A 25,756-nucleotide genomic window follows, 5' to 3' on the forward strand; every position below is an offset into this window, starting at 1 on the left:
GATTGCATTAAATTTAGTGGTTTTGGCCCCACCCCTCAGGCCCCAGGGAATTTAAATTCACAATTTTTGTTCCCCTTCACCCATAGATGCTTTGTGCCAAATTTGGTTGAAATTGGTTCAGTGGTTGCAGAGAAGAAGCTGAAAATGTTCAAATGTTAACACACGACGGACGACTAACGACGAACGACGACGGACAAAAACAGATAGCAATAGGTCACCTGAGTTTACTCAGGTGACCTAAAAAGCATAAAGAAAGCATACATTACATATAGCATCAAATATTACAGCATATTGAATTGTCATACACATATCGCATTAAGGTGGATTAATGAGGATACCTAAGAAATTAAACTATTTTACTTTCATCTAATTTTGTACGACTGAATAAAATGTTTACTTTGAAATTAAATCACTACAATTAGAGACATACAATAATCATTTATATATTGTCTGCCACACTAGCTGTAACAAAATAAATAAAAGTAAAATTCATGGACTAATCAAATCCATAAAAATGCACATGATCCTAAGAAGCCTTTGTGTTTTTTTTTTGTTTTTTTTTTGGGGGGGGGGGGTTAATTTCAGATGGGAGGGGGTACAACCAAAGAATGAAGAAAGAGGAAAACACAAAGTACGTACATTTTAGTTTTTCTATCGTATGTTTTTCGGCATTTTTTTTTTGGGGGGGGGGGGGGGGCGTGTCATTGTTCTGACTGGCCGGATATAGTCCAAAGGATTTTTCTATCTCTAAGAACCGTTTTCTTTAATTATCCATTGGTTTTTAGCCAAAATACATAGTCGCACTACATATTGCAAGTTTCACTTTAGACTTAAGACATGTATCTAGTTGTCTTAAGATTATGATAGATCTTAAGATTATCATAAGATATGACAGTTTCGTGAAACGGCTATGGTGCAATCTTACGATAATTTTCGGTCTTAAGACAGATCTTAGTCATAAGATAGTTTTGTGAAACGGGCCCCTGTATGACTGTAAAAGGGGGGGGGGCTGTACCATTCATAATAGATACAAGGGAAGTCAAATACATTTAGTCTTTGACTACAACATCCATTCTACTATTTGTACGAACAATATATTGTCCTCAGACTTAATGATAGAGGAAAGCTATAAATCCTATGTATGATTACGGCATAAAAACCAGCTACATTTACAAGCTTGTGAATCGATAATCTAATAACATGAGTAAAACTCTTTTTTAACAAGTGACTTTTATTTTATACGTCCCACATACTGGTGACCATATTAATATCATTATTGCTACTGCCAATTTTCTCCTGTGCAGTCATATCTTGCAATAAGTAGGTTATCAGGACATTGTAACACTGTTGAATACGGAAACTAGTACACCAGTCATTTCCATGTATTGGTTTATAATACTATTACTACATCATATTAAATCAAACTACTCAGTGAAACTGATGTATACTGTATCATATCAATTATTTTTCCCCTACAATTGGGAAAGGGGGGGGGCCTAAAACTTAAAGAATAGGTCTAGCAGGGCTAAATGGGATCAACACTAATAAGTTCCCAAAAAGATCCAAAACAATACCAAGAGGGCTTAACCCCACACTGAATAATAAATGGCACAATGGTAGACAACTGAATTACTGTATACAGGGAAATTTTTGCCCTCATATTATTTTCGCCCCTTTCGCCCTACTCTCATTTGGGCAAATTTAAAACGGGGTGAATTCAAAGAATTCCGTATAATTTCTTAAACAAAACTATGATTGGGCGACTTTAAAATGGGGCAAAATTGTTTGCAAGTGTGAAAGGGCGAAAATAAGACGGGGCGAAAATAACCCTGTATCATCAGAGAAACAAAATTGCACAATTGTACACATTTGAATTACTGTATACAGGGAAATTTTTGCCCTCATTTCATTTTCGCCCCCTTTGCCCTACCCTCATTTGGGCAAATTTAAAACGGGGCAAATTAAAAACATTCAGTATAATTTCTCACACATAACTATGACTGGGCGAATTTAAAACTGGGCAAATTTGTTTTTTAGTGTGAAAGGGCGAAAATAACATGGGGCGATTAATAACCCCGTATACAGTATATTTTGTGAATGTGTGACATGACTCTTGATTGTCAGTATAGTAAATATGCTTATTCTAATTGAAGATTTCATAATGAATCGATTCTTGTATAATTTCAAACATATGTTACAGTGTGTTGTTACCATATTTTCTTTTAACCATGCAACCAAATTCAAAATTCAACAACTATTCATAGAATACTAAGCATGATGCAACAAGGAAAGGCATGCCGTAATACTTATTGTGTAATTCAGACACAATACAATAACATTGGAGTGGGAAAACATATAAACACTATGCTAAGGATCCTGAAATATTTGGAGTACTAGGGAAGTCTGTGTTCATTATGACGACACCACCACCGGTGTACAAACATCTCCGACTGCAAAGAGTGGGAGAGTTTCTTCCTCTTTACCTCAATAGGAGCACATCTTGTCTAATGTACATATTGTTTACTTTATTTCTGGTCTTTTCTTGATGAGAACAAAGCAGATGACATTAATATTAAGAACTTTTATTTGTTGGTATGTCCTGAGGAATTCTGTTTTGATATACTTGGGATGCCAACACAGTTTTTCAAATTTGCTTACAGCAATATAAAGAAACCAGAAGTCTATGACAAGACTGTAGCCCTACTGGTGTGTATTTATAAAAGAGAATTAAGATGTCTACTTCTTTTCCAAGTCTATTTGAAATCCTACCAGAACTGTACAAGGAATAATGTATGAGGAATAGCACTTTGAAAAATTCTTAATAGAGAGATGGACAAACTGTATGAGGAATAGCACTTTGAAAAATTCTTAATAGAGAGATGAACAAACGGACAAAAAGCTAGAAAAATGGATGATAGAACCTTTCAAAAGTTTCAAGCAATTCTGATCTCTGACCAGTATAGCTAATGGGAGGGGAGAAATAAATGATTGAACTGGGAAATTTACAATTGATTTAATATATGTATAACAAATGCACAAGCTTGATATCCCCATCAACTGTCACATTAAACCTTGATAAAGGGTAAAAAGTAGCAGTAACCAGGGTACACAAAACTCTTTGCACTCAGCTTCCTTATCACAGGCACCTGCGGACACTTTCAGGCTACCAACTGCCAATACACATTTTGACTTCTAGGTCAATGGGTTCACAGGACCTAATTCTAACTCAATTAATGTCCCAATTTTACTCAGAGGATATTGACCAATGATAAGATTGATCCTCCTTGCCATATAAAACCTAACATATGTCCATAATGATAAGTGTGGGAGTATACATGTGCCTTGCACATAATTAGTGTTAAATCTAGACCCTAAAAAGGGCATGGTAATCAAGGAATCAAAAGGGCACTTTGCGTCGCGAAAGGATCTCATGGGGGCACTTTTAAAACAAATGTTTATGTGTTTAAAATTATATTAAACGTTTATTAATTTTTACATACTTTTACGTGTTTATTATAATAATTTTTAATATCCTTTCATATAATCTTTATTTAATTAAAGTAATTTAAAGATATCCATATATTTGTTGTTTTTATTAATTTTTTTTAAATACCAACACATGAAGCACACCTGGGTTGACATGACAATTATTGAAACAAAAAGAATATAAAAAAGGCATTTACATCCAATTTCATTGATTAAAAAAGAAGGAAGGTTACACTTGAGAAAGGAATTGTATTAATCTATCTGAAATATGTGCAAAAATTATTAAAGTTTGGAGGTAGGAATTTTTTTTTACCTGCTTGGACTGTGTTATTTGTGTACTAGCACAGTCAAGTTACACATTAAACAAAAATACTTTTTTCAGGGAAAGGGGGCATTTTAAATACATGAAGAGACCATTCTCTTTACTTTGAAATAATTCTACAAGATGATCCAGTGAAAAAAATAATCTTACTGAAAAAAGAATGCCAAGTATAATTACTTTAAAAAAAATCTGGATATAATTAAAAATATCATAAACAGATTGTCAAAAAAAGGTCATGTGTTCAAAGAACTATCTTAATTTGTTGTTTTTAGGCCTTTTTATCACATTACATTAATTTTTTTGAACACTGTGTGTATTTTATTCAGGTAAAATATCCGTTTTCTCTTCAAGTTCAACAATGTGTTTTATTCTACTTTCGGTTTTAAAAAAAAACGATCCTCATTTTAATTAGTTAATAATTTACAAGTTAATTTTACTTTGGTCTTTCTAATTCTTGCTAATCAATGCAATCAAACGACAGTTTCTGAAGTTAAATCCTCTACCCTGACAGCCTGAGGCATGTTAATTAGCCAGGTGGCTGTGAGCGTTCGTTCATTGTTAATTTTTATCGTTGTATACACAAAGGGATTATCAAGCATGCACTGAATAAACACACAAAGGAATATTGCCAAAAAATGGCCAGATTTATTAATTTTTTTGAAAATAAGGGCATGGCGCTGGAAAAAAGGGCATGGCACATCATGCAAAACATGAATGCCGCAACATGTCATTTTGCCCATTTAAAAACATAATAATTTATATAACAAACAACTGTACTTGTCAAAGTTCAATAAATGTTATGACTTGATGTTTTCAGTTTGTATTAAAACGAAGTTTGTGATAATGTGTGCATGTATATAACCTTTGTACACATGAAATGGCATATATTTCACTCACAGAGATAAATACATATGCCAATTTTGTGGATAAAGTTTCCCTATATGATATATCCATGAGGGCTATATTTACCACATGTATAGCTAGTTATAGCTACAATTATTTCAAGAGGTTGACTTTTATTTCAGTGTTTCTAACTGGTTGAGAATGTCGATACATACCCTATATAAAAAAAATTGTCTTCTGCAGACAAAACCATAAAAAAAAATTCATTTCTGCTTTAGAAAAGCAATCATTTCACACGCTTTTTTTAAACATAGATTTACAATTATTGTCAACGACAAAAAAAAGACTACATAGTGATTAAAATTGGATATACACAAATGACACTTGATATATTTCATACACTATCATAAACAGGACAAAAAAAACTTGTGTTGAGACATCTTCTACTATTCCAGGAAGTTTTTACATCTTTAATCAAATAAAAAAAGACTTTTTTGATTTGTTTTCCCTATATTATAGTTCTCGATTGTCACTTCTTGTTATCACATCTTTAAAACAAGCAAAGTCATATAAAGTAGAATCACCAAAAGTCTGTTCATTCTCTTTATTCAAAATCATTTGTTTTGTTTAAAAAAATGAACTTTCAGAATTATTGCTCTCTATAGCTATTTCAGCAAAGATCACTCTTCAAAAGGTTAATGTTTATCCATCCAAGCAAAGTGATGAGCATTATGAAAACACATTTGAATTTGTACAATTTATGTTAAACTTAAGGTGTTTCTGTCTTCTTCTTTGCTGTTGATATTTAAAAAAAATTAGTGTCAAGGTCCACATGATTTCAAAACATTATAATATACATGTATATTACATGAAAGATATTGTCATTAATAACAAACAACATGTACTTTCAAAATAAACTATCCCAGATTGAGTAATAAACATGATTACTAAGAACTTTGTGGTAATTTCTTGTCACTCCCCAATGTAATACGTAAGTAAATACCACATATAATATGCAGACAGACTCAAATTAAACGAGTAAATATGCCTTACTCTTATATAAAACGCACATCTAAGCTATATATGTACAATGCAGAATTTTCTCCTCTCACAGCTAGAGCACTTGCAGTGTCTGGTGCAAGTAGAAAATAATAATTCTTAATGTAAGTGGACTACGGACCCTTCATTGTACCACAATATTATGGTACCTTATTAATTAAAAAACAAATCTTCTTTTAAATATTTATCAACTTAATGAAAAACCTGGTAATGCATGCACTTGACATTTGCATTTTAATTATGTACCTTATTAATTAAAACATAATTTTTTTTCGACTTAATAGCTTAATAAAAGCACTGGCAAGAAATACACTTGACATTCACATTTTAATTTCGCCAAGAAGATAGTTCTAAAATAATCTAGCTGCTAATCCTTTTTGTATGAAACTATAATTACCTTGTCAATATCATTTTTGGTTTCCAACATCTTCTGATTAAACACAGTCATGCAGTTTTAATTAATGAAATGGTTTTTGTAAAACATAATTAATTCCAACTAAATGAGTTTTAGAATGTAGCAACTCTACTCATAATTGCAGGAGACTTCTACATTAATTTCATTAATTAATTAGCACGCAATATTAAAAATTCATATGGCCTTTTCTTAACTGTAACATATGCTTTAGAAGAGTGCCATTTTTCATGTTGTTCCTATGCTTTGAAAATGAACAATTCAAAAAAGCAATTTGAATGTTGTCTGAAACTTAAATCATGTACTTTTATCACTTTGACAGATATAATTTGTTCCTTTTATTTGAAAAAAATAAAAATAGAATCATGTTTCGACTGAATGAAGAACAAGGTCAGGGGGATTTAATAATTGACCCATTTTTTTTTTAAACATCCCCCACTCTACATAATCAATAGGTTACACAATTAAAACATGCCGACAAAACACACACAAGCCCTCATGTATCGTAATCAATATCATACCCCTATTGTTCACCTCAGATGACCTAGGAGTGCACTAGGACTCACTTCAGACAGAATGTTGGTCAGATTTCACGTAAACATCCCTTGACCAGGCTTGTTTTTGTATGTACATTTTCATGTATGTCAGACCTACATCTGATCAGGGGGGCCAAATGAGGGGCAAAATACAAAATCACAACTGTGCCACATGTTCATGGAAAAATTTGACTGCTACAGTTCTAAAAAAATATTGTCTGCATTTCAGTTTTAAAGTGAAACTGCTATAATGCTGCTTAACGCACTTGTAAAAGTTCTCACGACTTATTCAGCACTGCATGCATCTCAATGAGGTCGGATTCATTAGACCGTGTCAGAAGTGGTGGAATCTGCCAGTCACATTCCAAAGAGTTGATAGGAGATTATTAAATTCCACATGCTCAGCAGGCATGCATGAAAATGAACAGTCATATAATATAGTAATACTGAAGACCAGACTGCAAAAGTAGTAATATAAAGAGTTAGACTTGTGGGACCTTTTCAGTCAGAAAATGGACCACAGCAGAAAATAAACATCACAGATAACACAGATTCAGGAACCATAACTGTAAATTAAAGACAGTCAAGTTTTCTTAAAAACCTTAAATTTCCAATTTAAAATTCAAAATTTAAAATTAAATTAGAATTTAAAATTCTGTTTGTCTGCCTTTACAAAGGATATCAGATTTATTTATTTTTACCAGTAAAACAAAAGAAAATGTGTGCATGCAGAGTCAGTGAGCAAAGGGAAAACCTGTTGAATTTTTAGGGGCCCGAAAAAATTCTGAATCTCAAAAAAAAAATTCTAATTCCAATTTAGGTACAATTATTGTGAAGATCAGTGATTGGGAAGGGCTTGCGCCATGCGTTATAGTTGCATTGAAGTGAAAAATGGTGCATTAAATCAATCAATCATGGCGCCAATTTTTAGCAATGTTATTTGGAAATATTTTGCATACAACATTCTTCCTTGTTTTACTTTCGTTTTAAATGCGGTCAATTTAAAACAACAAATCTCATTGGTTGAAACCTGTCAAAAAGTACTTCCGGTTAAACCAAGCGATACTTCATTCATTTGTATGGTAGGGCTGTTCCCTTTCCAAAACTGTCATAATTTTATACAAAATACGGGACACTTATATTCTATGAAAGTTCCTTTAAATTTGCTGCATTTCAAGCGTTAAAAATCAGATTCGGTTTAAATATTAAAAACGTTTTCTCTCATATTTCATATTTGTTTGTCACTTTGTTATTTCTTGAAATGGCTCCTCAGATTATATTGATGGCTCACTCATTTTCGAAATGGCCCAGGCGCGGATCCAGAAATTTTTTCCAGGGGGGTCCACCCCAGTCAAAAAAAAATCCAATCCCAGAAATTTCTTGACAAGCAAAAAAAAAAAAAAAACCTAACCCGCCACCAACTGAAAAAACTCACTTGGGTGGTTTGTGTGGGGGGCATGAGTGGTGACTTCTAGACTTCTATTGCCTCATTGCCTCAAATCTTTCATTTTTCATACAAATACAAATACAAATACTTTATTGGCACAAACACAATTACAATAATTGGCAAAGGCCCACTGAACAACATTAAATAATGTTTACATATTTTTTCAAGAATTGTCAAGTAATTGACTTCTAAGATCAAAACAGTCTCTGATAAATTTAACAGTAACTTTCAAGACTTTTTGTATATTACTGTTTATACATAATTGTAGCATATATTTCTCATTGCTAAGATTAATATTTTTCTTTGTTATGTTATAAATATTACTAAAGAATGCGTATCTTAGCTTAGAGTAAGAATTACAGTGAAAAAGAAAATGTATTTCATCCTCAATCACACCAGTATTACAAACATTACAATATCTTTCATTTCTTGATGTGGAAATATATCTACCACTTTCTATTGCAAGTTTATGTGCGCTTAGTCTAATTTTACTGAGAGAGGATCTCTCAGATCTTTTTTTGAGTAAATCAACATAAGGACTTCTTTTTCCTGAGTATACTTTCTTGAAAAGATCAAGTTTTTCTGAACCAAAGATTTTTGATGTTTGCTCTTGAGTGCACTGATCTATGATTCTTTGTTTAATGTTTGGTAAAAGGTGTTGGATGGAACCTGTATATTTTGTAATGTTAGAGAATCCAAGATTATCAAGAATAGAAAATAATTTCTTAGTCCAAGAATTACAGTTAATTGTGGATTGGTAAAGTTTAAAGGCCAAAGAATCAGAAGTTTTCAGGTGATTCCAATATTTGATACTTGAGAGGGAAATTTTGGACCAAAGTGGTAGTCTTTTAAGTTCTGCTAAACAACCAGCATTGGATGTTTTGCAGTGCACTCCAAGGATGTCTTTAATGAATTTTAAGTGAAAATTTTCAACATTTGAAATATCTTTGGATGAGAGATCCACTCCCCATATTTCACTACAATAGAGAAGAACTGGAAGTACAATAGCATCAAAGAGTTTTTCTAAAAGTTTACATGGGTTATCAAATCCAATAATTCTTTTCATTTTAAAACATGCTTTTCTGGCCTTTTCAATAAGCACAGCTGTTGCTAAATTAAACTTCCTATTACATTTCATCATAATACCTAAATAACAGTATCTTGGTACAATTTGTATTGCATTACCATTAAAACTAAATTCATTTCCTTGAGGTTTGCCATTTGAGTTAAATATCATAACTTTAGATTTATCTACATTAACTTGGAGTTTCCAATTTGAGCAATAGTTACTGAGAATATCAAGACTGGTTTGTAAACCGCTTTTGCTTTCTGAGAAGATTACAATATCATCAGCATATAACAGACAATTTACATGCATATTGTTTACTTGTACAGGATCACAATTTCCATTTTTTAAGTCATGGACAATACCATCAATAAAAACTAGGGATGTCAACGAGTACCCGGTTAACCGGGTACTCGATCGAACGTCCGATTATCGAATACTAAAATCAGTACTCGGTTACTCGGATGTATATTTTTGAATATTTCTTAGCTTATTTATTAATGCATTAAACAATCTGTTTTAAAACGTAAAATACTCATTGCACTTGTACATACAGTAATTAGGGTTTCCTACTTTAAATGACCGTTATCGCCCGTGGCAGTGTTTATACAGTAATTATCGTGACCAAGCACCTGTTACCTGGCTTTTCTCACCTTCGGCTGTCTTCTACCCTTATTTTTGATTAACTTCAATTATTTGTTTTCACTGAACATCTGATAAGGTCTATTATGATTTAATAAATTTGACAATTTGTTAATTCTGCGAGAAGTCTTATAAAAATTCTCAGGGAAAAGAGACAGATGAAATTGCCCGCGCGATTGTTGATAAGGTTGTGTTTGATTACGTGCCAATACAAATGGTTGAACCAAAGGCTTAAAAAAAAACTCATGTCCATCATTGCACCAAACTACAAAATACCGTCCCACAATAGAAAATCTATGTTCGAAAAGTGTACTAAAACCGTAAATCCGCTCTGTTAGGCGAACTTGATCAAGTTCAAGTTAAACTGTACGAATGATACCTGGACGTCAAACGCAACAAAGAGTTACATTACAATGTACGGAGCAGATTAATTTTAAAACCAAAAATCTGTGATCTACTTATGATTTTACTTCTTGTGTTTATCTGATGAATAAATTGAACATAAACGATGTTATATTAAATTTCATCGGGCACGAAGTGCTCATCGTTGTTACAACAGAAATACACCAACGGGTAAACCTCCTATCAAAGCATGTGGTTTTATTTCTACAAGAGTTTACAATGTTTACTTGTTCATATTTATTTACACTTTTACCGAGTACCCGGTTACTCGATCGGAAAAGCGTCCGAGTAACCGAGTATTAAAAATTGACCGATTTGACATCCCTAAAAAAAACATTAAAAAGTGTGGGGCTTAAGACATCCCCTTGTTTGACACCACACTCAGAATTGAATACATCACTTAATCCATCAGAAAATTTGATTCTACTCATTGTATTACTATACATTGAAAATAAAATATTGAACATTTTTTGGGAAATATTACATTCAAGAAGTTTATAAAATAAACCTAATCTCCATACAGTGTCAAATGCTTTTCTAAGATCAATAAAAGCAGCATAAACCTTTTTGTTTTTGTAGTGATCAATTATTGTTTTTATTGAGAATAAATGGTCTGATGTTCTACAATTTTCCTTGAAACCAATTTGGTTTTCACTTATCAGTGATGCAGAGTTTACAAATTCAAGTAGCCTAGTATGTATTATTCTGTTGAAAAGTTTTCCTAGATTTGAAGTAATTGATATACCTCGGTAGTTATTAGGATCAAGCCTATTACCCGACTTATACAGTAAAACTAAGTAGCTCTCATTCCAACTTTTTGGGAATATACCAGAATTAAGTATAAAGTTAAATAATTTTTCAAGAGGTTTCAGCATTACAGATCCCCCATTTTTTAACATTTCATTTGATATCATATCTATAGAAGAACTCTTTCCATTTTTCAGGGATTTAAGGGCATTCCTTATTTCAGCGACAGTAATTTCTGGTTCAAGGAAATGGTTATGATGTAGTTTTTCTTTCAAGACATGAAATTTATCTATTATACTTTTATGAAAATTATTGTGATTGTTGTCAGCTTTGTTAAGTTTTTTAAAAAACTGATAAAATTCCTCAGGGTGAACATCATGAGATGAAATTTGTCCAGTATTGATTTTATCTAATTTATTGAGTAATTTCCAGAATGACTTTGGATTTTTATTAATATTGTTGTTAATGTCATTACATATTGCGTTTCTGTAATTTTGCTCCTCAAATTTACATAATCTTCTGTATTTTGCCTTGTATGTATAGAACATTTTCCTATATTCTCCATTAAAAGGGTTCTTGTTTACAAGTTTTTCATAATTTTTTACTGTAATTCTCAGATCAGAACATGACTGTGAGAACCACGGTTTTTTCTTATTTTTACGAGTTTTATGCCTAGGTCCTCTCTTAATAAGTTTAGTCGATATTTTTGCACATTCAACAAGTATTGAGCTGAAGGCTTTTGAAATGGAATCACTATCAGAAAATTCATCCCTCAAAAATTCTGAAAATTTAATTTGGAATAGATTGCTGTGAATATTTTTAGTGTAGGATTCTATTGCATCATTATTCCACAAAAACTTTCCAGGAACTGGTTTTAAATTATTTGAGTTATTTGAGTTTGGTTCTGAACAGAAGCTGTCGAATATTGCACAACTAATTGGACAATGGTTTGATAGGGAAGTAAAATCTAGTACTTCAAAATAACCAATTGAATTTAGAAAGTCTTTTGATACAAGACAATAATCAACTAGACTGCAACCATTATAGGTTATACAGGTGGGTCGACCTGTTAGATCACCTGTTGTTCTACCGTTTAAGATTCGTAAACCCGATTCTTTACAAAGGTTCAGAAGATTTTTGCCACTATTGTTAATGTGCTTGTGGTCAAGATTATTTCTTGACAAAAGTTTATCTGGTTGATAAAGAACATCATCTGAATTAATACGTTCAGAATCAAATATAACAAAATCAGGTTGGGTATTGGTGTAGGCATTGAAGTCACCTTGAACTATTACGTCACCGTTTCTACTATATTTTACTATGTCACTTAATAAAACTGAATATATTTGTTCAATGTCATTCACATTGCCATTAGAATATTGGGGAGATATATAAACTACTGCAAGATAAATATCTCTTTGTAATCTAAAGAAACTTTGATCAAGTTTGATCCATAAAATATCTGGATGACTATTGTTAATTGGTATAATACCACTTATAATTGTAGGTTTTGCATAAATATGTATTCCACCGGAATATCGTCTTGCCTTTTTATGTTTTTTTCTAGAGCTTGAGTGAACTAAAATGTGATTGGGAAATGCACTGCCTTGATTTGTTTCACCTAACCAGGTTTCAACTAGGCTAGCTATGTGAAATTGTGACAACTGCTCTTGAAATAGGGGGTCTTGGATTTTTTCACTTGAAAGGCCCTCTATGTTCCACATACCCAACTTCAAAAAATTTGAATTATTTGCAACATGTTTGGAATATTTTTTCATGGTGTAATATTAGAGATAAAGGATACTGGATTACTCATTTTGAAATTATAGTACATATATTTATATATATATATATATATATATATAAAAAGATGATTTTATCGACATAGAAGCATGTCTTCTAAGATTACGAATTTAAGAAATATTCGTATAATAGTAACCACATTATACTTGTTAAGTAATACATCAGTAAAGTATACAATTATGTGGTCTATGAATTACACTTAACAATAAAATGGATAAATGGTAGTATTAACTACATTAGTAACTGTAGATTGAAGCAAATTCTAGTGCACATAGATCAGTTTGATGTCAAAGTTGAAAACCATATCTAAAAGCGTACTAAAAATTACAAATATAAAAGTATTAAATGAAACATCATTTCTTAAGCAGTATGATACCTTAGACAACATGATCAATGAAAGTTAATAATATAACAGTATTCTGATATAAAATAAACAGTTTCCCTAATAATGTAAGTATTAAAGATAATTTTACAGGCGCAGAGGACATATGATATGTCAACGATGGAATTGAGGGATTGACCAAGGTGGGTTCCAGGGATTCATTGGTGGGTAAAACCATGGCATAATGTTCGGTTGGCTGGGAGATGTGGGGCCACTCGCACGTGCGGACGCGTTCATTCGTCTGTTGAATTTGTTATATTTTGCGGTTCTTTCTCCCGAATTTGGGGCGGGCTTGTGTTGGCTATTCCCCCTCTCCCGTGTGATGTTTAGAGCAACTTTCAGGTGCTTCACAATGGCCGGTAGGCCTTTTTTGAAGTTTAAATGGATGTTGTCATGGAACATATCATCTGTGGGTTCAAATGGGTCCACCATTTTCACGCTGGGATAGAGACAAGTGGCAGTATGAATTTCATAGTTTGCCCGATCCACCATACTGTTTTCAATATCTTTTCTGTATAGTATTGGAAGCAGAAATATTTTTGAATTCCTCCATGATGATGTGCACAATTCTAAAAGGTGCTTAAAATCTTCTTTTTTCACATTGCTGTTAGCGAGATCCCTCGTTCCTATGTGAATCAACACCGATTTGGGGTTGAATTTGTGACTGTGCTTCTTGACGAAATCTGAACACAATTTTGCTCCTCCTCTTATGAATCGTATTACAGTCTTTCCTTCGGGTGTAAATCGTTTGGGTTGAATTTTTCTAAGTATAGAATCGCTTAGGATGAGGATGTCACAGTCTGTAGTGCTGTTCATGGCTTCACCAGTTATAGGCAATTTTTTGTCTGATGTGTTGGACAGTGTTTTACCCTCAGGGGAAGGATTTACAGTCGAATCGTCCGTAGGTTTATCATAGTTGGTTGGCTGCATTGGTTGTGGTTCTTGTTCATGTCGTGTTGGGCTTGTGTTTACCCTGGGAACAGAATGTTCACTGAGATGGTTCGCATTATAGTCAGGGGCAAGCCAAGATGTTTTTGACACTTCAAGCTGTTCAATGCGGTCTTGCAGGTTTGTGATCTGTGACTGAAGAGTTTCAAGTGATACTGTATGCCCTTCTTGTAACCCTATAATTTCTTTCAATTGATTATCCAGGACATTGGTCTTCACATGTAATGAATCAATAGCAGAGTTGCAGTGTTTGACTTTGGAGTCAATAGAGTCTAATTGTTCATGAAGCTTTTTCTTATGCGTGTTTAGATGGTCCACAAAAAGTGACTGGGACAATTCTGGTATTCGCGAGATTTGGCCTTTGACCAAGTTCAGTTGAGAAAGTTTTTCGTATCCATTTCACACATATTTGCGTTTACCGGGGGGGGGGGGGGGGGGGGGGGGGGGGTCGGCGTTTTCCAGGGGGGTCCATGGTAACTTTTTTCTTTTTTCAGTATATATACATTTTTTTAACCTGGTTAATTCCAGGGGGGGGTCCCCCCCGACCCCCCTCTAGATCCGCGCATGTGGCCCATCAAAAATGTTGACAGTTGTGCCATAGTCCCATTGACCATGTTGGCCTTCCCAATCACTGGAAGATGTGGCTGTGAAGTGAATTCAGAAGCTTGAATTTGATTGGCCAAAATATCCATGTTTATTCATAAATAAAAGGTCACCCTGATGTAACCCTTTTTGGGGATTTTGTTAGATGTTCAAGAAGCAGTAGCAGATTCCAAACATCTCATTTTAATTAGATTGAGCTCTTCCTTTCCAGGAGGTTTAAAAAGTCTAAAAATGACCATGCCCAACAATCCCTCTTATATAAATAATCAGTTCTAAAAGATTGTCTGTATACTTGAGATGCAATAAGCGTGTGATAAAAAGGAACACCCATATGGCTTATACTTAAATCACAATACAAATTTAAAGCAACTTTTATCTTGTTGCTTAACAAAAAATCATTATCAGTGTCTGGATTTATTAAATGTATTGTGAGATACTTTCCAGAATACCACTTGCAAAGATCTTTAAGTGCATCACACTCTTGAATTGTACACAAAGGGAATAAACACGATCATGGTGGCAACAAGCAAATTAAGATAACTGTCCCCAACTTTACGTGTCTTGGTGGGTGGGGTGCAATGTAATCTCTTGTATGTCCTGTCTTGTCTGTCTGATCAAAAAAAAAAAAGAAAACATTTTTGAAGTTTGATGTTCCGATGCAAAAAGTCACAGCTAACAAAAACTTTGAGGTTTAACGTGAGTTGAAATCGTAAAATTTTTGGAAAGAATGTTGTCACAGGTAATGTTCAAGTGGAAAAAATAAACTAAGGGTGGAGGTTTATGAACAGTATATCTGTGGACCTTACAACAATACTTGTTAAAATTTTGAATTCTAAGTAGCATTTATTTCAGTTGAAGTGGTCAACATTATAGGGAGCTTGTTCTTAATTAGGATAAACTCTGAAAGAGAATTTGGTTCAGTCCCATGACAGCCATTAAAACAACTGTACTGAATGCCTGTACTGGGCAAAATAGTTTTTTCATATTAAAAGTTATGGCCAGGTTAAAATTTTAGAAAGGTAGGTAAGACTTAACTAAAACGTCATCAAGTCACAGAAAGGTCTAAGTCAGAGGCAAAACAAGATGAGTTTGTGAAACACTGATGCCCCTGCTTGGCAGCTTATGGCAACGGTTGAGGTTTCTCAATGCAAGTCAATTAAACTCCAAAGGAAAAGGTCAAAATTGTTGGTATTTAAAGGAAGGTCTTGGCACAAGGAATATAACTGTGAAATATGAAAGCTCTATTTTTAACTGTTCAAAAGTTATGGCCAAAATTAAAGTTTTTTTTAAAAAGAAGGTCGAACAATAAGGTCAAGGTCCAAAATATTTATACCCACTGAAAGGTCTTGTCAATATGAATAAATATATTAAGTATGAAAGCCCTGGCACCAACAGTTCAGAAGTTATGGCCAAGGTCAAATTTTGGATTTTTTTTTTAAGTGGATGAAACTCATAGGTCAAAAGGTCAAATTTAGTGGTATCCAAAGAAAGGTCTTGTCACAAGGAATACACATGAAATATGAAAGCCATGCAAAGTCCCCAACACTCAAAAGTTATGAGGAAGGTTAAAGGTTTTGCAGAGAGACAGAAAGACATTTGGACAGGGCAAAAACTATATACAGTGGAGCCTCATTTATCCGAATGCTTTGGTTCCTAGTCAATTTGTCCGGATACATGAAGCTTCCGGATATCTGAATTACCAGTTAAGCAAGACAATATAACATTTAAAAATTCCATTCCGATGAAAAATCGTCCGGATACTGAAGCATCCGGATATCTGAAGGTCCACTGTACCCCTGAAACGGCATCATCGCAAACTACAGTCAAAATGTATGATCCTCTCCCATTCTGGTTGTGGTTGAATGAGAAGAGCATTTCTCTTAGTTCATTAAAATATTGACCAATGCGAGTAAAGTATAGCTGGATAATGAACTTTGATGTGACCTTTCAATACCCAATCGCAGTGTACGAAATATTTCTTGTATACTGCTGATGTAAATTGTTGATTTCAATTGTGATAGAAACAAAACTTGTCATTGACTGAATATGACATCACAACAGAGATTAATATTCAAGATTACAACACTTTCTGTGATCAAGCAGCCACAGGTAGGAGAGAGCTATATGCGGACTCAAGACCGTGGCTTGCGACTATGCTGAAACGAGTGCATAAAAAAAATCAAAGTATATTCTGAAAAGTCTTGTGACTTTGTGACAGTTTATTCTGTCGTGAAATATAATTTGTGAAGGAATATTCCACAGGTCCCTGGGGAAAGGGGTCCTGTTAACAAGAATTGGGTTTCTGTTACAGTGGGAAGGGATAAATTCATAGAATTGGATGGATTTGGAAACTTTCAAGCATGGCGTATATGTATCATATAATGAAACTAAATAAAACTGTGAGTTTAATAGAAGTCTGCATCATTTGAAATTTCATGGTGTTTCAGAGTTTACACAAAGCACCAAAATTTTTGGTATTTATGCAATCACTAAATTTGCAGTAGAACCATTATTCATTAAAATGAAAATGCATCCATGCACAAACATTTTCTCATTTTATAAATTAATTCATCATGTTCATTACACAAATGGTATGGTCATACATATAAATATAATCAATGCTCTGAAAAGCAGAGGAAATTCTGGTTGATAAAGTTGAATTACTTACGATTTTTTAGAGTAAATTTGTCAGAATTTTTGTCAGTTGATCAATTAAATTACCGAATTTGTGAAAGAAACTGAAGTTCAGCTAGGGCTCAGAAGATACTTGATTATGCAAGATAAAGCGAGACAATGTGCCCTTATTAAGAGATAATTAAGTGCTCTGCTTTTAAAAATTGAAAGACGTTAGAGTTTCAGTGACGAGAATTTTGTCCTGATTTTCTGATTATCCCAGAGCTTATTCAGTTTACTGTGTCGCAATTTTTAATAGAACATTTATAAACTTCTGTTGATCATATTTGCTATGAAAGAACTTTTTATATGCTTTGATTGAAGCAAAATTGAATTATTGTCGTCCTGTACAATAACGATTTCTTATATAATACTGTATATTCAGTTGTACAGAAATATTCAATCTAATTAAAAATAGATCTTTGATCCGCTCCAGTTTGATCGCTTTGTGTAGCGATCAAACTGGAGCGGATCAAAGATCTAAGTTTAATTAGATTGAGAAATATTTCTTCTGAAACATTTTAAAACTTTTTTATTGATCATAAGGGTTTAGATTACATACAGATTAATCATAATATCACATTTTACCAGTGATTGGGAAGACCAAAATGGTCAATGGGACTATGGCGCAACTGTCAACATTTTAATGGGCCATTTTGAAATGAATGGGCCATCAAAATAATCTGTAAGGCCATTTTAAGAATTTAAACCAAATGACAAACAAATATGAAAGACGAAATAAAACACGTTTTTAATTAGCCGAATCTAATAAATTCTAAACACTGCACTGTACCAAATTTAAAGGAACTCGTATATAGAATATAATTTATCTGTAATTTGTGTTAAATTACATCAAAATGTGGAAAGAGCACCACCCTACCAAACAAATGAAGTAATGTACCCAATGCAAGTGCTTCGTTTAACCGGAAGCAGTTTTTGTCATGGTTCAACCAATGAGATTTGTTGTTTTGAAATTGATCACATTTAAATGAAAGTAAGGCCTAAAAAAAAATTATGTTTGTTTCCTGTAACCCGACAGACCCATGAAAATTATCCCAGGGTGGATTTTTTTTTCCTGACAAATGGCAAAACTGTGTTTGATCAATCAGCTGATTCCATTTATTTAAAAAAAAAATAGCTTGTAGTTGAACCTAGTTTACATACACCTTAAATATAAAGAGTAATCATTATTGTAACATTTCCCCCCTACAACTTTCTGTGAAGTTCTTTTTCTGCCGCTAGGCAGCCATTTTGGATGCCATGTTGGGTGTCCACTGTAAATATGACACCTGGTATATATTCAGTCCGGGGATGTTTGACCATTCATAAGTGACCATTACCGACCCTTAATTTTTGGGAATGTTACAGGAAACAAACTTTTTTTTTTTAAGCCTAAAACAAGTACGAAAGTTGTAAATATTTCCAAATAACATCGCTAAAAATTGAATGCGCACATTCGTGCCACCATTGATTGATTTTATGCGCCATTTTTCAATTCAATGGGACTATGGCGCATGGCGCAAGCCCTTCCCAAATCCCAATCACTGTTTTACCAGCAAAATAAAATTCTCAAAAATGCAGCTCATATAGCTTTAACTCACAATTTGAATATTCCAACTCGCATTTTGCAAGTTATATATAGTGAATTTCGAACTCTGTGAGAAGTCATTAGCGCAAAATGACAATGTGTCTTCACATTGTGAATACACTATAGCATTGTCATTTTGCGCTAGTGTGTTGTCGCAATGTGCTGGGCCGCTGGCACATTGTCACATCCCTCCAATAGATGCCCTTTAACATTACTGCAAATGCAAAGTGACACTGCACCGTCACGTAGTGTGAACAACGATCTAGCACACCACATGAAGTTAGCATGTTATTAGTATGGCACTGCTAAACTTTTTTGAATGGCAGACACCACATCACAGTCATCCTTAGATTCTTGCTTTTTACAGACAAGAAGATCCTTGACATGACACTCTATCCTGTACTTTCTCAAAATAAGGCCAAAGTTTTTATTTTTTTTGGTTTACGATTTTTTGACACAAAAATATGCATTGGGCGGTCGAAAAATAAAAATAAAAATAATTTGGAACCTTGACATATTTTTTTCTTGAGTAGCATTGAAATGTATTCAAATAAAAATAATAAACACATAAGATTTTTCAACTTTTAAAATTATTTTTCTTACCATTCGGTTTTATGTCAAGAAAAATGAATCACACGTGAAATGACTCAAGAATAGATATGTATCAGGCTCTGTTACTGTTGATGGTTTTAATTCTTCCGGGTTACAAGTCTGAGTTTCCATAATAGACACATTGCACTGGGACAAATATGGGTAAAATTAAACAAATTGGCTATCATCTGGTCAGCCTTTCCACTTACGAAAAAAATTTTGGAAACTCTGAAAGTGATGGATTGCTTTCACAACAAACCTTTACCTTAAGATACGTGTGTCCAGGGACCAACCTAGACCCATGAAGGAAACATCCCTTCTCCCTCAAAGAAATTTTAAGGAGAAGTTTTGAAATTTAGGGAGACTTCTTGGCGCCTATTCGTGGCACACTTTAATTGTTATAAAACTATTTCATTGTTTAAAACTTACATACATGTACATTTCAATAATTTTTCTGTATAAACATTGTATTTAAAATGATTAAAAAAGAGAAAAAGAATCTTAAAAGATATTTCCCCCAATTACAAGGTATATAAATATCTAGAAAAAATAATAAAACAGCATTGACATTAAATAAAATTTACTACTACTACTATTAAACTGTAAAAGTTTCTTATTGTCAGATTAATGTTGTCTATCAAAACATTTTTTTTCATTTCTTATATACACTGTAGTAGTAAAATTTCTCTTCTCATTAGATTTCCAGGCTTTTGGCATAGTCATAATTTTGTTAATTTCTCTTCAACCTTGTTTTCAATATAAAATTCTTTTTCTAATAAAAGTTTTGATGCAAACCTGCATGCCGATTGAACAGCTACTTATGTTTATCGAATCTGTCTTCTGATGTGTAACCTCTTAGAAAGCTAATAACTTCACAATTTATCAGTAAAAATATGTCTGTATTCACAGCATAAATTAATTATTTGACAATAATAAAGATCTAAAATCTTCTCCAACATCTTTGGCATGACATGGATAGCTGTCCAGCTGTTTTGCATCTTGTTGTGTATAACTTGTAACGATGGACTTTTTCATACCCGGAAGTGTAAAATCTAGAGGAGTTCCGACGGAGTATTCAACCGATGCATTAGCTGGTCATTGGCAATGTGGTTTGATAATCTGTATTTGTGGAGTTCATTGAATTTTAGTGAGAGTTTGGGTTAATGATTAAGATGTGTTGTAAATTTTGGTTTGGTCGAAAAAAATTTGAGTCTGACACATTATTTTTATTTTCGTAAATAGGGAAAAATAGGGTCGGCGGAATCGTAAACCAAGAGAAAAAAAAACTTTGGCCTAAACAATTGTAACCTATCTTAGAGTACATGTGACATTTCTGTCCATAATGATATTAATAAATTGATTTTTGTCTTGACAATACTATTTTTTGCTGAAACCACTATGAAAAATATAAGGCCACCAATTAGTTTACCTATAAATATTCAGAGCATACAAGTCATTCCAGTGTTAGATACAATTCTAATATTATATCCAACTCGATGCAATATAAACCCTTAAATTTTTGTTGATATAGCATGTGGGTTGGCCCCAAAATCATTGGCCATTTATATATATGTGGCCTCTCAACCAATTATGTGACCCATTCAATAGCCCAGATTTATATTCTATCATAAGACTTACCTTTCTGTGTCTTCTTTGGTTGGACTAGAGATGTTCCCCACGGCTTCTGCAACAGCAGACTCAGTCAAGATGGGGGTCAGGGAGGAGTTTCCTGGCTCCTCCTGCTCCACCAGGCCTTTGGGGTCTTGCGGGGGCTTGTCTGATATGTTTTCATTTACAACTTGATCTGCATTGGTTTGACTAGCTGACAAAGTAAGCATTAAACTATTGGGTATATTCAAATTTTCTTTTGCACTTTTGTCATGATATTCCCCTGGGGAAGTAATGTTACTTGTCTGGGCTACATTTGGAACACTGTAGCTCTCGGGATTCAGAGCAGGTGTCTGTATGTTCGTTGGAGGTTGTCGCACTGGATCAACTGTCTTTGGAAGTGACTGAGTATATTCTACATCACTGTTACTTGACGAGACACTAATGCTATTAGGAAGTGAGCTTATCACAGGTGCATTTGAAATATGCAGTTGTTGTGAGCCGACACCTAGTGGTCCATTTGGCATGGCCTGTACCGACACTGTCTGTAACTGACCTTGACTTTGACAGCCAATGACACTTTGACTGACACTGACAGCGGGTTGACCCGGGGTAAAAGTGGGGGCCCCAGAATTCATGGCATTGATATAAGACTGAATCGTTGCCTGGTCGCCCATTGGTGGCGGAACACGATACAAAAGTTTGGGCATCTGATTCATATTTGGAGTGGAGGGAGGAGGGGGCATTCCATAGGAAGCGGCAAGGTTTATTGAAGATTGTGGCATTTGTGTTCCGTCACTCCATACTAACTGACCAGTCTGCGTCATGTGAACGTTTACAGGGTTTTGGTTCATAACAAGCGCAGAGGCTTGATTCAATTCATTTAATTGATCATTCACTTGATTTAATGTATTCCCAATAAGTAGAGGGTTTTTGGAAGGTTCATCTTGACCATAATCGTAATGTACAGAACTACACGCACTGGAATTGCCGGAATTGACTTTGTCTTTCTCTTTAGTACTAACTTTTGTGTCACTGGCATCTGCCATTGCCGGCGTGTCTAAAGAATCTCTGCAAGTCCATCGGCCTCTTCGGAATGGTTCCTTTGTTTCTACTTTGACCACTTTAAACCTGGTGACAGTGTGTTGGTCACCCTTATCTTTGACCTCCCTACCTGTCTCAGATTCAGCATCTGTTGTGAAAGTGTTCTCCTCCAGGGGGCTCTGGTCCCCCACATCTTCATACTTTGACCCATCCAGAATCTCAGAACTCGCGTCCTCCGTGTGACTTTCCACCGTCTCATCCAGATCTTCTAATGAATCACCATCCAGTTCCCCAATCTGAGCCTCACTGCTGCCACCTCGGTTCTTCGTGATACTTGTGATCTTGAAAGTCTTCTTTTTGTGTACTCCTTCCGATCCGTGTTTATTTGTCCCTACCACTACTTTAGAATCGTTCTCATCTCGACTATTTTCCTCGTTAACAGGAGAATTCGTATGGTTATCCACTGTCACGGCCATTTTATCAGAATTCGATGCCATTTTTTTAAACTTCAAACCCGTGCGAAAAACACTTCTCTCTCATTAAATAGAGGGTCCCATGAGAGACACAGTCTCTGATATAATTTTCCCATTGTTGAAGTTTACAATTAATGTATTTACATGTTACACAAGGAATTCCTCGATTATTTTTACATAAAACAAGTTGTATTGTATGTCTACACCTCACCTTCTTCGACGACGGCGGACATGAGCAGCTACGAATGATGGGAAGTGACGTCACGCAAGACAACTTAACCCAGAAATATTTATTCTTGACCTCATTTGACACCAAATTCAATATGTATACAGTCGTATTAAATGAAATAAACTTTTTATAGCTTCAATTGTTTCAAAAATATTTATTTATTCTTTTTCAGTTTCTTCTTATCACCGGGGGGGGGGGGGGGGTGTCAGAAAAGACAGGGGTCCAAACGCTTCATGAAAGTACAAACACTCCTAGTTTTTTTTAAACATTCAACCACCTAAGGCACCTTTTTAAATTTATAAAAAGCTGTTTTTCTTCGAACTGGACGGAAAATTTATTGTATGGGACACATTTAAAATTCTTTTCTTTTTTGTCAAATTTTTATCATGAATATGTTCGAGGGTTTCTATATACAAGCTAAAAGAACTTAAATTTAAAAAAAAAAAAGGGGGGGCTAGGGCTAAATTTCCAATGACTGTGTTACATATTTTAAATATAAGGAAGTTCAAACTGTTATAATATCAAAAATTTCACATCGATAAATAATTTTTTATAAAATACACGATTTGATGTTATTTTGTTGGCATGACCTTATTTAACAGGGATAAGTTCATTTGCGAATTATAATCACTGTTAATCTCATCAACTATATATATATTTTTTATACATAATTATTAGGCCAAAATCAGTAGAGTCCGACTCAAAACTTTTTTTTTAGTTCCAGAACACCATATTATTTCCTTTTTATTCCTTTGATCTTAGCAACAAATATTTAATTTTTTTTTTTTTAAACTAAAGGTTTTCCAACCTATCAACCGACACGACAATTTTCCTATGAGTCTGGAGAGGACAGGCAAACATTTTTTTTTAAAGATAACCTTGTTGTTAATTAAATGTGATACAAATTTCCTTTGATTTTGGTTTGTTTCATGCTTTTTTTTTTTTTGGCATCGAAGGTTTTTTTTTTTGGGGGGGGGGGGGGGGGGGTGTAGCGATATGGTATAAATTGTATTTTTTGACCAAAATGGTCAATTTGAAGGCAAGCACCAAAAAAAATAAAACGGTCAAAGTCTAAAATTTTGAAATCATGATGCTAAAATATAAAACCATAACGCTATAGTTCTTGTTTTTCCAGAGGTAGGTCTACCCCCATGGCATGCAGTGAAAAAAAAATCCTACATGTTTTTCCCTAATTGAAAATTTATATTTGGGCTGGAAAGGGGGGGGGGGTAGTCATTGCCTTCTAAAGCATCATATCTGTGACTTTGCAAGTCAACTTAATAGTGTGTGTGTGGGGGGGGGGGGGGTTCAGCGTTTTCTGGTGGTGGTGGTGGTGGTGCTGGTGGGGGGGGGGTTGCTTTAGTTGGTTTATATAGTGTATACATTTAATAACTCTGCAAATTCCAGTGGGACGGGGGCCAGGCACCCCCTCTAGATCCCCGTATGGTTATTTGTTATTCGTTTTCTCCCTTTTATGTAGGATCATAAATGCACCTGTTTCCCTCTAGCTGGACTGTGTGTGAACTGTCGGGTACTTTCTTTGATTCAGGGAGGTAAAGGGTGGTGGTTGCTTCTCATCCATTTTCTCTGCAAACATTACTATTTAATTCAATAATGAACAAGTTCAATGAAACCGCTACCCCATTTTTATGCAATTAACTAAAATCAGGACAGGCTATAAAAAGTATTTATGAAAGAGCCCACTCTCTCTCTCTCTCTCTCTCTCTCTCTCTCTCTCTCTCTCTCTCTCTCTCTCTCTCTCCAGGAAAGTTGGATCTGCGGATTTTCGACTTTTGAATTTTCTTAGGGGATGAGCCTTGTCAAAGTTTTTTTCAGGTATTATTTGACTTTTTACTCTGGCTCCCTCGCTCTCAAAACGATGCTATATACGTGTCTGACAGACTCTGACTGTAGTGTCTTCTTTTTTCAGTCAACCGAAGAAGGGGAGGGGTTGTTGGCCGGTTGAGGAAGCAAAACGTGTTTGTGAACCATTGATTCCCCCCTATGACACCTAATGTCAAATTTTTAAGTTTCTCAAATGCAAGTCAAACAAGATCAAAAACAGTCTAACGAAAAAAAAAATGACTTGTTTCATTCAATATACCTATATGGAAGCACGGGTACCAAGCGTTCAAAGGTTATGGCCACCCTGCGCACAAGGTTAAAAATTTGTTATCCAAAGGAAGGTCTTGTCACAAGGAATACACATGTCATCTGTGATATATGAAATTAAAGCCATAGCTTCAACCATGCAATCAAAAGTTTTTCGCAAGGTTAAAATTTTGTTAAAAATGGGTTAAACTTTAAGGTCAAGGTCAAAGGAAAAAAAAAAGTTTGTGAAACACTGGATGTCCACATATGGCAACATAGCAAAGATTACACTTTTCTTAAATGCAATACATATGTTGGTATACCCATGTTAAGTAAGGTCTTCTCACAAGAAATACAATTGTGAAATAAAAGAGCCCTGGTACCACCTGTTCAAATGTTATGGCCAAGGTTAAGATTGTGAATGGTAGTTCAAATCCAGGGTCAAGGTCAAAGGGTCAAACTTGTTCATTTCTAAAGCAAGGTCTCGTCAACATGGATTAAATATGTGAAGTATGAAAGCCCTATCCTTTCAAAAGTTATGGTCAAGTATTTTAAAGTGGGTATAACTCCAAGGTCAAGGTCAAAGGGTCAAAGATGTTGGTATTTAATGAAAGGTCTTGTCACAAAAATACATATGTGTCACATTGATATATGAAAGTCCTAGTATCTACCATTCTTTATCAAATTGAAAGTAGAGTGGCTAATTGATAGTGGGGGTGACCATGGGGGCTAAACCAACCCCAAAAAATAATAATAATCAG

The 25,756-nt window shown here is 34.3% G+C and overlaps 2 protein-coding genes across 2 annotated transcripts in view; both read right to left on the minus strand.

The window, feature by feature from the left end:
• Positions 1-22,921, minus strand: part of LOC134244091 (TSC22 domain family protein 1-like) — a 55,841-nt gene extending 32,920 nt beyond the window's left edge. The window contains exon 1 of the mRNA XM_062726366.1: positions 21,189-22,921. Within this exon, the coding sequence (XP_062582350.1) occupies positions 21,189-22,699 (1,511 nt within the window). The 5' untranslated portion in view covers positions 22,700-22,921. The remainder of the gene's footprint in view (positions 1-21,188) is intronic.
• On the minus strand, positions 8,179-9,524 carry LOC134244070 (uncharacterized). Its single transcript, XM_062726345.1, has one exon. It carries the CDS (start codon positions 9,481-9,483, stop codon positions 8,269-8,271), a length of 1,215 nt encoding a protein of 404 aa, XP_062582329.1. The 5' UTR covers positions 9,484-9,524; the 3' UTR covers positions 8,179-8,268.
• Positions 22,922-25,756: the final 2,835 nt, after the last annotated feature.

The sequence above is a fragment of the Saccostrea cucullata genome, unplaced genomic scaffold, assembly GCF_032062105.1.
Source record: "Saccostrea cucullata isolate Sc308-1 unplaced genomic scaffold, CSIRO_AGI_Scuc_v1 ctg769, whole genome shotgun sequence".
Classification (NCBI taxonomy): Eukaryota; Metazoa; Mollusca; class Bivalvia; order Ostreida; family Ostreidae; genus Saccostrea; species Saccostrea cuccullata.